Source organism: Macrotis lagotis, chromosome X, assembly GCF_037893015.1.
Source record: "Macrotis lagotis isolate mMagLag1 chromosome X, bilby.v1.9.chrom.fasta, whole genome shotgun sequence".
Taxonomy (NCBI): Eukaryota; Metazoa; Chordata; class Mammalia; order Peramelemorphia; family Peramelidae; genus Macrotis; species Macrotis lagotis.
In genome coordinates this window covers 569184491-569200953 of record NC_133666.1, presented here as the reverse complement: position 1 = coordinate 569200953, position 16463 = coordinate 569184491, and the positions used below count along the sequence as shown (strand labels likewise).

The following is a 16463-nucleotide window of genomic DNA, read 5'->3' as shown; positions in this document are numbered from 1 at the left end:
TGCACCCGAGCACCTGCTTCTGCCTTGAGAATGAGCCTAGCCGCGGGCTTACCTCTCTCCGAGGTCTTCGGGTGCACTCCGGCTTCCGCCCTGGGGGATGGGAAGGAAGTTCACAGCCACACACGAGCCTGGTTTACAACAGCAGCATCTTTATTCATGAACAGCAGAAAATGGCCCCCAGAACTTTTGCACAGCGCTCTTTTATCCAGTAACCCTTTCTTCCCGGGGTACATGCTCCTCCCAAGTTCCAACCCATGGGCGGAGCCACATCCTGTTAGTGAAGCCGTCCCAGTACCCTATAAGATACCTTACAAGGCAGGTTCAGACTTCCAGGGGTCTCACGGCCCAGGTCATATGACCTTCATGGGTGGCCCCGGTCCAGAGCTTCCCCTTACAATTCCCCCTTTTCGTTAACAACAGGGGGGGTAAAAGGTGACAAAGGAAAAAGGTCTCCTTTGAATCGTTCCAGGGTTATCTTAAGAAAGGACAAAAGGCATTTCAAGAAAACGGGGACAAGGCAGCACAATATTAAAAGTAAAGTAAGAGTAGGCAGGAGAGACTGAAAGAGAGTCGTAGGATTGAGTTTTTTGAGACCCTCTATAATTTTTTCAGCCACATGATTAGGAGTAAGATCATCATAAGATGCTTTGTTTATATAGTCGGTGATCTGAATCAATTTTGCAATCTCAAAAGTTATGTTATTCTTATTGAGACCATGAAGGTGAGCCCGTATCTCATTCCATGCAATTTGAGATTCATTATATACAGCTCTTGTTAAGCAAAAGGAGGTGTATCTATAATCACATCTCAGTTTTTGTTGTAATTCTAAAGAATACGCCTTTTCTAACAGGAGGGAAGTGGCTGTCTGTAACTCTACAATAGCAGAGAGCAGTTGCTTATCTATAACAGCTTGATGTTTAAATCCAAGTGAAACATTTTTCATGAGACTATGTAGAGATTGGGCTTGTACAATACTGTTCTGAGCATTAGATATAGATAAAGCCAAAGCAGAAGAGGCCAAAATAGCCTCTACAAGAAGAGTGATCCCTAGTACAACACAACTCACACATCTTTTCTTTCTTCTAAGAGTAGATAATTGATTTTGCAGAGTATCTAAAATCTCCTCACCTTTGTTAGGGTACCAGTGTCCCTCTTTTACCACCGTAAAGGCGTAATGAGGTCTTGTTACAATATATACCTTCGAGTCTAGAGGAAGGGAACCATTCAGGCAGGTAAAAAGCTTGCAGCTAACACAGGTGAGGTTATAAACTGATGTTGATGCGTGATGTTCCTGGATAGAGGAAGCATTACCTGGATCCACCATGAACAAAAACCTATTTCCCACACAAACAGTGCCAGACAATGCAATGTTATTAGTCACATCAGGCACACCTGTCACTTCAGGCATCCCTTGAACAGCTACACCACCTATTGCGGCTATCACCTTTTCCAATCCTGCTACTGTAGTACTGCTTGGGGAATGAATATATGTTGGTAAGGGATACCCAGGAGATTCCTGATCTGGAATGTACTCAGAGGTGTAGTGACAAGACGTCAATGCCTCTGAGTGATTGTAATAGCGGACAGTAGTCTTTGCACATTGATGAGTATGGCACGGTGTGTAAGGCAGAAAACCTGGAAATCTGGCTAATTTTGTCAAATTTCTCTTGGCGTTTAGGTCACAGAAAGGGTAAGGTAATGCAGTAGAAGCAGTTGACCATGTCTGGTCAGGGTTGTCAGGGTCTAATACCCAATTATATAAATGAAATCGTCTAGGGTTCCCCTTATCCCCTAGAACCATAAGTTTATTTCTCAGGTCTGGGCACCAATTGGGACTGGAACTGTTTTCTGCATAAGTGAAGTGCCACCCGTTATTTGACCAAATCCCCTCGACCCACTTATGTACACAAAATGGAAGTCCATATACGAGTCCTGTGAAGTTGAACCCTTCATATGAAACAGTGTCTTGTTTTAACACAGGTTGACCTGAACCAGGAAACATTAATGACAAGTTCCCATACAGAAGAAACTGAGGCATAGGGTCAGTCCAAGATAGAGCTTTCAGCCATGGTGGAGAGGGGATGAAAGCCCAATACTTTTGATCAGTAACCGTCATTCCAATTGTCGCGCCTAAGTTGGCGAACAGCATCGTCAAACCCAATGTCATTTCAGTCCTTTTTCTGCACACCTGTAGCCTCCTTTCTCGTCTCAGTCTTGCTCGTTTCAGTCCTCTCTGTCCTCTCCTTGTCTTTCTGCGCCGTAGTGACTTCTCGGACCCATTTGATTGGCACCCAGACTTCTTCTCCATCTGGTCCATCTTCGGGCTGTATGGATAGAAAACCCTGTCCTCTGAATCGTACTATTCCAGGGCCATGCCAAACACCCTCATGATCTTTCCAGTACACTTTTGTGCCTGGTATGCATATAGTAGGGGTGTGTGAGATTTTTGCCATATCTGTGCCCTGTGACTGTGGATGAGTAAAAAAGACCATGGCAGGAACCAAACCCTCCTCAGAAATGGATAAAAAATTATGGGTATAGAGGGCTTGTGCCAGGCGTGCCTGCAGAGAATTCTTTATGCCCGGGGAAATTCCCCCTTTTTGTTTTTCAAGAAGGGTCTTTATAGACCTGTTGGCACGTTCTACTATGGCTTGGCCAGTAGGATTATAGGGAATACCAGTGATATGTCTTATAGAAAATTCAGAGCAAAACTGTGTAAAGGCATGTGATTTATAGGCTGGACCATTATCAGTTTTTATAGATTCGGGAACCCCGAAAGAGGAAAAACAAGTAAGAAGATGGATAATAACTGACCTCACTGTCTCCTTAGGTTGGACAGTGGCCATAATGAATTTGGAGTATGTGTCCACACATACATGTATCAAATATCTAGTATAGTGGGTTACATCCATTTGCCAGAGTGCATTAGGGTAGGCACCCCTGGGGTTAACAGCCATTTCCTTAGGTCTGGGAAAAAAAAGGGACACAGGCAGAGCATCTTTTTACTATAGCTCTGGCCTGCTCTTGAGAAAGGCCAAAGAGATGTCTTAAAGATCTGGCAGATAAGTGGTATTTAGAATGTGCCATAGAGGCTTCCTTCTGCAACGGGCAAAGTAAAGCTTTGTCAACGACGTCATTTCCTGCAAAAATAGGACCAGAGGAGGACACATGTGAACGGACATGAAGAACATAGACAGGAGAGGTCCTTTGCAATAGTAAGGTCTGAACTTTGTAGAGCAGAGGGGAAATAGCAGAAGAGCGAAGATTGAGCTGAGCTTCAGGAAGATTGTGAAGAGAAATAGCACAGTAGAGGCTATCCGTGATAAGATTAAAGGGTTCATGTTGTAATAGTTGTAGAGCAAAGATTATAGCTTGAAGTTCATTTTTCTGAGCAGAAGAATATTCAGTTGGGAAAACTTTCAAGATTTTTCTGGAAGGAACATAGACAGCTGCCCGGTTCTTTTTTGTAGCATCAGTAAAAACATTAGGGCCTTCCACAGGGGACAGAGCTATAACAGATGGGGGACGTGACAGTGGAAGTAAAGTCCATCCCCGAAGGGGAGGTGGTAAAGGAAGCGAAACAACAAAACAAAGGCAGAGTAGAGAAGCCCACTCGGGGATTTCTTCTGAAAACGAGCGTAAAGAAAGCTCCGAAGCAGCAAGATTTAGAACAGGATATCGACCATACAAGAGTAAGGAACGTTCTGCAATAGAGAGGAAAAGTTGGCTAGCATTTTCCATTTATTTGGTAAAATGCGTTTTTGTTTCTCAGGATAGAGCCACTCCAACACCCCATGCATTTGGTATAGACAGCCAATCGGGGTATCATTCATTAAAATGGTGGCATATATGGGCTCTTTTGGATCCTGTAGAACCACAACCGATGTAATTTTTTCTAAAATACTATCCATCTGTTTTTTGGCCAAAGGAGTCAAACTCCTAGGGGAATTCAGTGATGAGTCCCCTCTCAAGATATCATAAAGAGGATGCATCTGGGAATCTGGAATAGGAATTACTGAGCGCATCCATTGTATAGCTCCTATTAATTTTTGAAAATCATTTAAGGTTTTCAGTCCCTTTAAATTTATTTTTGGAGAAACACGGGTGACAATGTTTCCCTCTAATATATGCCCTAGGTAATTGTACGGTTGTGTAAGTTGAATTTTTTCTGGCGCCACCTGGAGTCTGTAGAGCTGTAGAGCATCAGTAACCCTTTGTAATATTTGCAATGTTTGTTGGCGTTGGGGAGCAGCTATAAGTACATCATCCATATAATGTATGATTGTAACCTGTGGCTCTGAATCTCTTATAGGTTTTAAAATATTATGGACATATTGTTGGCACAAGGTGGGGCTATTAGCCATCCCCTGGGGAAGGACACAAAATTGGTATCTTTCAAAGGGTTCTTGGAGATTTCTAGAAGGGACTGAAAAAGCAAATTTATCTCTATCTGAAGGCTGGACAGGTATGCTATAAAAACAATCTTTTATATCAATCACAGCCAGGTGAGAATCCTTCGGTATGGCTGTGGGGCTGGGCAGTCCTGGTTGTAAAGGACCCATAAGTACCATAGCTTCATTGACTTTTCTAAGATCAATGAGCATCCTCCATTTGCCTGTTTTCTTTTTTATAACAAATAAAGGTGAATTATAAGGACTTAAAGAGGGTTCTATTCTCTTAGACTGAAGTAATTCTGCTACTATATCTTTTAAAGCAGTGAGCTTTTCAGGCGATAAGGGCCATTGATCAACCCACACAGGGGTTTCTGTTTTCCATTGGATAGGGGGACAGCTCACTTGTTCAATGACCCCAACAAGTTTAAATGTTCAGGGGTGGTCACATGCAAATTTAGTGCTGAAATGAGGTCTCTTCCCCATAGTGCATAGGACAATCCTGTAATTTGCAACGGTTTAAAAAGTCCTGAATGTCCTAGACAAAACCACTGTAGATATCTTGCAGATCGCAGGGCACCTTGGCTGCCTCCCACCCCCAAAATCGTTATTGGATCTGCTAGAGTCGGCCAATCACCCCATTGATCTATATTGATACAAGAATTATCTGCCCCTGTATCTATCATCCCCACGACCTTTTTTCCCTGTACCATTACTTCTAACATAGGTCTTGCCAACTCTATCTTTGTACACCAATTGATATTTACTTCATGCCCGCCTTGTAATCTTGTCCCCTTGGCTATAGGTTTCCCTGGGTCAATCGGAATTGGGATATTATGTAAGTTTGAAACAAGAATAGTCTTCTTATTATCCAGAATAACTTGAGAAGGGACATTTAGGAGGTGGTTAGTTTCCAAACCAGTTACCAATCTATCATAAGGTTGTCCCTCTATTTCTATTTCCTTATTAGAGTACGGTTCCGTGAGAAGGGTTGTGTGACTACTAGGGTATATAAAGGTCATTGAGTCTTGCTTTATATGTTTCACTGTGTTACTAGTGTCTTGCAATCGGGTTTGAGAGTCCTGGTTCCCAGTACCTTGTGCCCTGTGCCTCGTGCCCTGGTCCTCTATTGTGTTTGTTGTTCGGGGCCTCTCTTGTGAAAAGAGAGGCCCCTCCCCCCGTTTCCCTGAAGGGTCCCCTTCTTTGCTCGGCAATCTTTTGCAATATGTCCCAACTTGCCACAGTAAAAACATCTAATAGGCCTTTTCACTTTGCATTGTCCTTTGAAATGCCCAAGTTGGCCACATTGAAAACATCTTTTTTGAGTAACTACCATGACACTCTTCACTGTGTTAGCCAATTCAGCAATGGCACTTTGTGAAGTGTTAGCCGTGTTGGCCAATTCAGCAATAGCACCTTGCATAGCTTGTACAGGATCATTGATGGGGGCATCTATCAATTTATCCAATATTTGATCTATAGTCGCATCCTTTCCTAAATTCCCAATAAGTTGCTGATATGCGGGCCTTAAGCCCTCTCTAACCAATTGAGTAGTAAGCATTTCAGCCCCCGGTCCTGTGCCCATGGTTCTTTTTACTGTTTCAATGACCCTGCTTAAGAAATCTGCAGGGTTCTCGTTTGGCCTTTGTTTCAAATTTGAAAACTTTTCCCTCATTTTCCCCGGAGGATCCAGGCGAGACAAGGCCTGTGACCATATATATGTAACAGCATCCCTAAGAGGTTTGTCATAATTTATTTGTTGGTCAGGGTTAGAAAAAGGACCTTCACCCATGGCCAGATCAAAATTGCGCTGTTCCTGCCCAGGGACGTGCATTCCCTTCAGATATTTTTCACACTCCCTACGAACAAGTACTACATATGTAACATACTGTCCGGGGGATAAGACTGCAGACATAATTTCCTTCCAATCATTTGGAGTCCAAGGAGTAGTCATGGTAGCATTAGTAATTAACTGCCTAACATAAGGAGAAGCAGGACCATACTCATTAACAGCTGTCTTTATCTCTTTAATCAGTAGGAATGGTAGTGGTTTGTGTTCAGCTATTTCATTCCCTTGGGGGTCATAGCTAATCTCCAAGGGACATAAAACTGGCGGAAAGCCCCACTCTTCCAAATCTGGCCTCTCTCCCTCTTCAACTGCTACTCTAATGCTCTTTTTCAAAACACTCTCAGGTTCTGTCATAGTTGGCTTCATAGAAAACGTTAGTTTCTGAGTACTCTTAGGTTCTGTCTTAACTGGTTTCGCGGAAAATGTCAGATAAGTTCTCCCTTTCGAAGAGGTGCCTGAACCAAGGGGAGTTGGATGAAAAAGGGAATTAGAAGTAGGGAGAGGCGCATCCCTTATCTGTAAAGAAGTAGAAGTTCTCACTGGAGCAATAATATTTTCGCTCACTAGATGGCGCTCCGACCCTAAGTTTACATTCTTTAATTGGGTCTCCGCCTCTTTCTCCGACCTTGAGTTTACATTCTTTAATTGGGTCTCTGCCTCTTTCTCCGACCTTGAGTTTACATTCTTTAATTGGGTCTCTGCCTCTTTCTCCGACCCTAAGTTTACATTCTTTAATTGGGTCTCTGCCTCTTTGTACTCCCTGCGCCATGATCCCACTTCCTCCCCCAAGTTTTTCCCACGGGAACGCAACTGTTCCCCATACAGTCTCGAGCCCCCACTACGGGCCATATCCTCCCTGAAAACTGTTTTAGATCTATCAAAACAGGCTATCTCTTCTCTGGGAGTTCTCTCACTGTCCTGAGTCCGCTGCAACTCCTTCCAGGGGTATAACGGAGTCTCTTTCTCTTCTACCTCTTCATAACTACACTCAGATTGATCATCTCTTTCTGACCCACACAAGGAAGGTCCTACCTGGCATGAGCACGGCACTTTCACCTTTATTTCTTCTGGTTCTTCTAACAATGTGCTAATGACCTTATAGAATTTAAAGTCCATGGGGGTAACAAATTCAGGTTCAGCCTGGTGATATGAGCTCATTTGCTGTCCTACTACCCTCCAACCTTTGCCATCAATTCCCGAATGTTCCACCCACGGGGAAATAACAAATAACTTTTCCACAATTTCCTTGCATTGCCTTAGGTGGGGTTTTAACCCATTCTTTTTACATAATTTGTACAGTTTGCAAGCTAAAACTCCCTTTTCTTCAGGCTCCACCACCGGAAGACTAATATTCTTCCCCATCTTGAATATATATTCAAGACTGTGTGTGGCTCCTCTTAACTAGACCAGCTAGCTAAGGTCGGCTACGACTCAGATTCTCCTCAGCATGCAGTGCTTTCGAGTCCCTGTGCGGGCGCCATGTGAAACGTGCACATTTGAAACGTGCACCCGAGCACCTGGTCCCTGTTCGGGCGCCATGTGAAACGTGCACATTTGAAACGTGCACCCGAGCACCTGCTTCTGCCTTGAGAATGAGCCTAGCCGCGGGCTTACCTCTCTCCGAGGTCTTCGGGTGCACTCCGGCTTCCGCCCTGGGGGATGGGAAGGAAGTTCACAGCCACACACGAGCCTGGTTTACAACAGCAGCATCTTTATTCATGAACAGCAGAAAATGGCCCCCAGAACTTTTGCACAGCGCTCTTTTATCCAGTAACCCTTTCTTCCCGGGGTACATGCTCCTCCCAAGTTCCAACCCATGGGCGGAGCCACATCCTGTTAGTGAAGCCGTCCCAGTACCCTATAAGATACCTTACAAGGCAGGTTCAGACTTCCAGGGGTCTCACGGCCCAGGTCATATGACCTTCATGGGTGGCCCCGGTCCAGAGCTTCCCCTTACATTGATACAAAGGAATTTACCTATATTGCTACTTATTTTGTGCCATACCAATCAAACTTCCAAAAATTTACTTAATGAGCAAGAAAAATTATAACTATATTTATAAGAACCAAAAAGTCAATAATATCAAGGGATTCAATGAAAAAAATTGCTACTAAATGTGGTTTAGCCTTACCAGATCTAAAATTTTATTATAAAGCATTAATCAAAACTCTCTGGTATGGGCTAAGAAAAAGAGTGGTGGATCAGTGGAACAGACTAGTTGCAAAAGAGACAGCAAGAAATGATTATAGAAATCTGCTGTTGGATAAACCCAAATATTTCAGCTTCTGGGATAGGAACTCATTCTTCAATAAAAATAATAGGGGAAAATTGCAAGATAATATGGCAGAAATTTGAATTAAACCAACATCTCATACCCTATATCAAGATAAAATTAGAATTTAAACAGCAGAATTTAGATATAAAAGAGAATATTATAAGTAAATTAGAAGGACATGGAATAGTTTCCCTGCCAGATTTATGGAAAGATGAGCAGTTTTTGATCAAGGAAGAAAAACCAAACTGGATAATTTTGATTACATTAAATTAAAAATCAAAACAAGATCTAAAGAAATGTAATAAATTGGGAAACAATTTTTACTACGAATGTTTCTGACAAAGGACTTGTTTATTAAGTACATAGAGAACAGAATCAGATGTATAAAAAAATAAATCATTGCCCAGTTGATAATTGTTAAAATGATATGCCAAGGCAATTAGTAGACAAGGAAATTGAAGCTATATTCATATGAAAAATTTCTCTAAATCTTTACTGATCAGAAAAATTCAAATTAAACCATCTCTGAGGTACAACCTCACACTATTCAGACTGGTAAATATGACTAGAAAGCACAAGGATCAATGTTTGAAGGGATGTGGGAAACCTGGGATACTAATGAATTGTTCATGGAGCTGTGAACTGATCCAAGCTTTCTGCAGAGCGATTTGGAATTATGCCCAAAGAGCAATAAGATGTGCATACCCTTTGGTCCAACAATGCCACTACTCTGTCTATAAGCTTCAGAAATCATGAAAATGGGTAAAAACATCATTTAAATGAAATTATTCATGGTGGCTCTGTATGTGGTGCCAAAGAATTGGAATTGATGGGATCTCCCTCAACTGTAGAATGGCTGGAAAATTTGTGGTATGTGTATTTTATGGAACATTATCATTCAATTAGATATCAGGAGGGATGGGATTTCAGAGAAGCCTGCAAAGATTTCCATTAACTGATGCTGAGTGAGATGAGCAGAACCTGAAGAATACTGTACAATTTAATGGCAGCATGGAGTGTTGATCAATCTTAATTAACTTGCTCATTTTATCAATGAAATAATCAGGGACAATTTTAGGGTCTGTGATGGAGGATACCATCATATCCACAGAAAGAACTGTGGAGTTTGAACAAAGATCAATGACTATTACCTTCATTTTTTTTTAAAGTTGTCTTCTGTACTTCCTAATTGTGTTCTCTCTAATATTTTACTTCTTCCTCAAGGATATGTTATTTTTTTCTCTCAACATATTCAGTTTTGATCAATGCATAGCACGGAAACAATGTAAAGATTATCAGATTGCCTTCTAGGGGGACAGTTAGGTGGAGCAGAGGATAAAGCACTGGCCCTAGAATCAGGAGGACCTGGGTTCAAATTCATCCTCAGACACTAAATAATTACCTAGCTGTGTGAACTGGGCAAGTCACTCAACCTTTGCAAAAAAAAAAAAAAAAAAAAAAAAACTGTCTGTGAGGTATACGGGGGGTGAATTGTAAAATCCAAAACTTTACAGAAAATTGAGAAGTAGAAACTACTATTTTAAAACAGTGGAAAACACATAAAATATTTATATATTTAAAAATAAAGAAAAGTGTTTTATATACTTGTTTTCATATAGTTTCTCTGTCTGCCTTGGCTAGTCAACTCCCTAGTACTTTATGTTGTGTTAAGTTATTTTAAATGGGAATTTTGTTTCTCTCTCTTTCTGCAGGATCTTGTTAGTAATACACAGAAATACTGAGGATTTATATGGGTTTATTTAATATCCCATGCCTTTCGTAAAGTTGTAAATTTTTCCAGTAGTTTTTAAGATGATTTTCTAGGTTCTCTAAGTATCCCATCATATCATCTTCAAAGAGTGAGAATTTGTTTCTTCATTTCTGATTTTAATTTCTTCAATTTCTTTTTATTTTTTTATTACTAAAGTTAGCATTTCTCATACAATATTGAATAATACTGATGATAATTGGCATTCCTGTTGCACCCTTAATCTTATTGGGAATGCTTCTAATTTATCCCCATTACATATAATGCTTATTGGTGGGTTCAGAGAGATACTGCAGATCATTTTAAGGAACAATCTATTACTACTATGATCTCTAATGTATTTTAGTAGGGAAGGGTGTTTTATTTTGTCAATTGCTTTTACAGTATCTATTTAGATATTCTTATGATTTCTGTTAATTTTGTTTTTGATATAGTAAATAAACTGACAGTTTTTCTAATATTGAGATAACCTTGCATTCCTGGAATAAATCCTGCTTGATCATAGGGTATATTATCCTAGTGATGACTTACTAATATTATATGTAAAAATGATGCTGATACCTAACCATAAAGAGCCAAAACAGGAAAATTGATCTATGTAATTCTTTTCTGTTTTGGCTCTTTATGGTTAGGTATCAGCATCAAATTGATGTCATGGGAGGAATTTGTCAGAGTTCTTTGATTACGTATTTTTTTTAAAATTTATATAGAATTGGAACCAACTTATACTTGAATATTTGGTAGTTCATTTATGACCCTATCTTATATTGGAGATTTTTTTCTTAGGGAGTTCATTGATGGTTTGCTGAATTTCGTTTTTCTCAGCTAGTGCTATTTAAGTTTTTAAAATTTCTTTGCTGTTAACCTATATAGTTTATGTTTTTGTAAATATTAATCCATTTCAATTAGATTATCAAATTTATTGGCATGGAGTTCTGCAAAATAATTCTGAATTTTTACTTTAATTTTCTCAGACTAGTGGTGAATTCACCTGTTTCATTATTGTTACTAGTAATCTGATTTTCTTTTATCTTTTTAAAATCAAAACAACCAAAGTTTTATCTTTTTTGTTGGTTTTTTCATAAAACCAACTCTTGGTTTTATTTATTTTTTCTTTGTTTTCTTGCTTTACATTTTATTAATTTCACATTTCATTTTCAGTATTTCTAATCTGGTATTTAATTGGTAATTTTAATTTTTTCTGTCTCTAATATTTTAGTTGCTTGCACAGTTCATTGATCTCATCATTCTCTATATTCTTCATGTAAGCATTGGAAGTTATAATATATCTCCTAATAACTGCTTAGCTTTCTTCTATAAGTTTTGGAACTTTGTCACCTTGGTTTCAATTTAATGGAAGAAATCATCAATTCTTACTATGATTTGTTGCTTTATCCATTCATTTTTTTAAGATTAATTTATACAATTTCCAATTAATTTTGATCCTATCTCATTATGGCCCTTTAGTGCACGTGCTTTTTGTTGTATCATTATCTGAAAGTATGTACTCAATATTTCTGCCTTTCTACATTTGATTTTAAAGTCTTTCTGCCCTAATACATGGACAATGTTTGCTTAGGTCCATGTACTGCAAGAAAAAAGGTTTATTCCTTTCTATCCCCATTGAATTTTCTCCAGAGTTCTAACATGTCTACAATTTCTAACATTCTATTAATCTCCTTTTCTCCCTTCTTATAAACAGATATGCCAAATTCTGAGAGAGAGAGGTTGAGGTCCCCTATCAGTGCAGTTTTGCTGTCTATGCCTTCCAGTAAGTCATTCAGTTTCTCCTCTAATTATTTGGATGTTATTCTGCTTGGTGCATATATATTTAGTATTGCAATTTCTTCCTTGTTTATGATACCTTTTAGGAGCATATATTTTCCTTCTTTATCTCTTCTAATAAGATCTATTTTTGCAACTGTTTTGTCTGAGATAAGGATTGCAGCCCCCTGCTTTATTTCTTTTTTGCTTCAGCTGTAGCATAATAAATTCTGCTCTAGACATTTACCTTTACTCTGTTTCTATACCTCTCCTTCAGATGTGTTTCTTGTATGTAGCATATTGTTGAATTCTGGCATTGAATCTACTCTGCTAACCACTTCTGTTCTATTTGAGAGTTCATACCATTCACATTCAAACCTATAATTACTCTTTCTTTTTGCCCTCCGTGCTATCTCCCTTCAATTTGTAATTTCCCCTTCTTTCACCTTATCCCTCCTCCCCAGCATTTTACTTCTGAATACTTCTTTCCTCATATTAATAATAGTAGGTTATCCCCCAAGAATTCAAGAGTGCCTTCATCATCCATTTCTATAAAGGTAAAGGGAATAGATTGACCTGAGACAATCAGAGTGATATTTCTCTTTTAGTCATTGCTGGTAAGATTCTTGCCAGAGTCCTTGCCAATAGGCTTATTCTTCCCCTGGAAGTTGGTCACCTTCCTGAGAGTCAGGGTGGCTTCAGAAAGGGTCGAAGAACAGTGAATATGGTGATTGTTCTCCAGCAACTCCAGGAAAAATTCAAGGAATTGAACAGAGGTTTGTATTACACATTTGTAGGTCTGACCAAGGCCTTTGATTGCTTCAGTTGTGAGGGTTTTTGACAATTTATGTCAAAATTTGGTTGCCTGGAGTTCACCAGTATTGTACTTCAATTTCATGATGGCATCCATGCCAGGGTTCTGGATAGTGGACAATACTCTTGACATTTCCCAGTCAACAATGGAGTGAAACAAGGATTTATCCTTGCTCCCAAACTTTTTCACATGATGTTTTCAGTTATGTTATCAAACACATCAATGAGGATTAACAGCCTCAAGGTCAGCTACTGTACAGATGTCAAGTTCTTTAACTTAAAAAGGCTACAAGCCAGGATCAAAGTGAAGGGGGTGCTGGTGCATGATCTTGTGTTTGCAGCAATTGTGCAACCAATGCAATTTCTGCAGCTGAGATGCAGCAAAGTCTGTTGCTTCTCTGCTGCTTGTGCTCATTTTCATCTCACAATTGACAAAAAGAAAATACAGGTGTTTCATCAATCAGCACCACACCATCCATATGTGGAACCATCAATTATGTCAATGAAGAAGTTTTGAGTACTGTGGACAAGTTCACTTAACTTGGCAGGATCCTTTCCAAGGAGGTACACATTGACAATGAGGTTGACATGTGCATTGCTAGATCTGTTTCAATATTTGGGAGGCTCGGAAAGAAAGTTCGGCTGAAAAGATATATTAGACTGGCCACAAAACTGAAGGTCTACAGAACCATTCTGCTGACCTCATTGCTCTATGCCTGTGAAACCTGGAAACTCTACCAGCCTCTTGTCTGGAAAATGAATTGCTTCCATTTAAATTGTGTTAGGAAGATTCTGGAGATAACCTACCAGGAGAAGATACCAGACACTGAGGTCTTTTCTTGAGCTAAAGTGCCTAGCATTCCAACATTACTACAGAGGGTGCAACTATGATGGAATGGACACGTTAGAATGCTAGAGATATGCTTGCCAAAAAAAACTATTTTATGGAGAACTCACATAAAGCTAGCACTCACAAGGATCTCAGAAAAAGAAATATTGAGACACCCTGAAGGTCTCATTGAAGAATTTTAGAATTTATTTTACAGCATTGGAGACACTGGCACAGAACCATCCAGCAAGGCATCCTCATCAATGAGAGTGCTGCACTCTATGAAGAAGGCAGAAGTGAGAGAACTCAAAGGAAACATGACATTTGTAAATTTAGAGTAGCACCCCAGGTGTTCAAATGGACTATTTGTGCCCAACTTGTGGTAGAGCATTCTGAGCTTATATTGGTCTCATCAGCCATAGTTGGATACAAGTAAAATTTGGCTCAAATATAGTGATGTAATTTTGGTCTTCTTTGATAATGAAGGATGAGAACCACATTTTCCATCAATGTGTTTACTACCTTCTATCCACCCCCTCCCTTTTCCCCTTCTTCCCTCTCTTCTATCAGTCCCTCCTTCACCATCCTGATACTTCCTGATACTTGAAAGGTAAGATAAACTTCTAAACTCGAGTGACTGTGTGTGTGTCAATTCCTTTTTGAATCAAATCTGATGAGAGTAACATATATATATATATATATATATATATATATATATATATATATGTCTATGTCTATATCTATCTATCTATCTATCTATATACGTATATATATATATATACATATATATATTCCTTAAATCATTCCATCGAAATCATGGACATACCATGAATATCTATCACCCGCAGTAGCTCTGGTGTGGGTCTGGACGTGAATTTCTGAGATTCAGGTCAGGTAGAAAAACACCCAAACAAACAAGCTTGGGAAGTGAAAAACTACTAATTTTATTTTTGGAAACTCAGACTTTTTATAGCAAAAGACATATCAGCAATAACCAGTTAAAGGAGACCCAGTTTCACAATTTCCTGGGTAAATTTACAATATTTGTTCTCAGAAATATGCATACTTGTCTATAAGAAAAACCTTTTACAACCACCTCCAGAGCCACAGATTATACCAGGTCAGGGTTCACTGATGAGTCAATAGATCCATACAGTGAGTGATAATCCATACATATCTTTGATGGAAAAAATCACCAAGGAAATGTGACTATCACTCCCAGGGGAGTGATATCCCTACCTAATTTTTCATTTTAATTCTTCTATCACAATATGGCTAACATAGAATAAGGTAAACTTGATGGTACATATACAAATTTTATCCAGTTGATTGCCTTCATAGGGAAAGGGGAGGGAAGGGAGGGTTTTTAGGATAATGTGGAATTCATAAACTTGAAATTGAATGATTATTGAAAACTACCATTGCATGCTATTTTTTTCAAGAACCCAATTCAGCTTTATTAACAACCCAACCCAAGACCAACAATCTCCCCAGTTATCATATGTAGTTGAGTCACTGACAATAATAGCCCAGCTTAAGGAAAGACCAAGGGGAGATGGAGATGCTGGGGAAAAGGGGAGGAAGAACCCAGAGTTCTTCTTCCTTTAGTTCTTCATCACTCATTAAATAGCCCATGATGGTACCCACCCCAGACCAGCTCCACCAGAGGCCCCAGTTGCTCTTCCCTGTCTCTGCCTTAACCACTGGAATCAGAAAGACAGAGGGAGTTTGCATTCGATTCAGTAGGGCAAGTCAGAGGTTGTCCCATTCGGGTTCCACACCAACAGGGTCCCCTGCACAGCCCTGGAATGACCAATACTGCCGCTTTCTGTAGAAGCCTTTGTGGTCACAGTTGGGCACATAAAGAGTCCAAGCCCCATGGTAGACCTCAGCCTGGCGTTGCTGTAACACTGTGTCTAGGTGTCAGCGGCATGGACCCATCTCACTGTCTTGTTCTCTCCCAGGACTGGATGTGGAAGGAGTGGTAGGGGTACCAAAGTTCTTCTCTCAATTTCCACGGTTCACGTCCTGCTGTTGGGGGCCCCCTGGGCTGGGCTTGGTTCCCTTAGGACTCTCTCCTGATGGTCCCCTGGACCTTCAGCAGTGCCCCCGGCCAAGTAGCAATGCTCGGAGCGGTGTCTCATCTTCTTCTGGGGGGGTGACACTGCAGCCCTGGGCCACAGTTAGGGGTTTAGACCCTGCATAGATCCCCCTCCAGCCTGACGCACCCTCCGGCCTCTGCACACCCTTCTGGCTAAGGTTGTCCTAGCCCTTCCTCTTCCAAGCAGCCCCCGGGGCAGCCCGCCGGCGCCTCCTGCCCACAGTCTGGACACCTTGCAGAGGAACCCAGGCGGGCACCAAGCAGCAGAGACAGCAGCAGCAACAAGAGCCTGCGGGGGGGTCATGGCCTGCTTTTCCACCCCTTCTCACCTTCCTGGAGCAGTCGGAGCACATCTCCATTGCATGCTGTTGGAAAAATAAAGTCAAATCACAAAAAGAAAGAAATGCAAACTTAATATGAACCAGCAACATAAAGTGACTGGCAAAAAAAAAAAAAAAAGGCTAATGCAATCTTCATTTTTTTTTCCCCATGGAAGTCATAAATTGCAGAAATAGGAAATAATGGTTGCACTTCATTTTGCCTTCATCGAAACTCATCTAGAGTATTTTGTTCAGTTCTGGAGATCATAGTCTATGAAAGTTATTGATAGTCATTGCCAAGTTTATGTTCCAGACAAGTAGAAAAACAGGGAAAATATCCTTATATTTATAA

At 40.2% G+C, this 16463-nt stretch overlaps 1 protein-coding gene across 1 annotated transcript; it reads right to left on the bottom strand.

Moving 5' to 3' along the window:
* Window positions 1-15386: 15386 nt before the first annotated feature.
* IGFBP6 (insulin like growth factor binding protein 6) lies at window positions 15387-16088 on the bottom strand (the record flags this gene model as incomplete). The annotated part of the gene is given in 3 exon segments (XM_074202118.1): window positions 15387-15487; window positions 15490-15847; window positions 15849-16088. Coding segments are annotated over 3 exon segments (699 nt in total), but the record flags the coding sequence as incomplete, so codon positions are not given.
* Window positions 16089-16463: the final 375 nt, after the last annotated feature.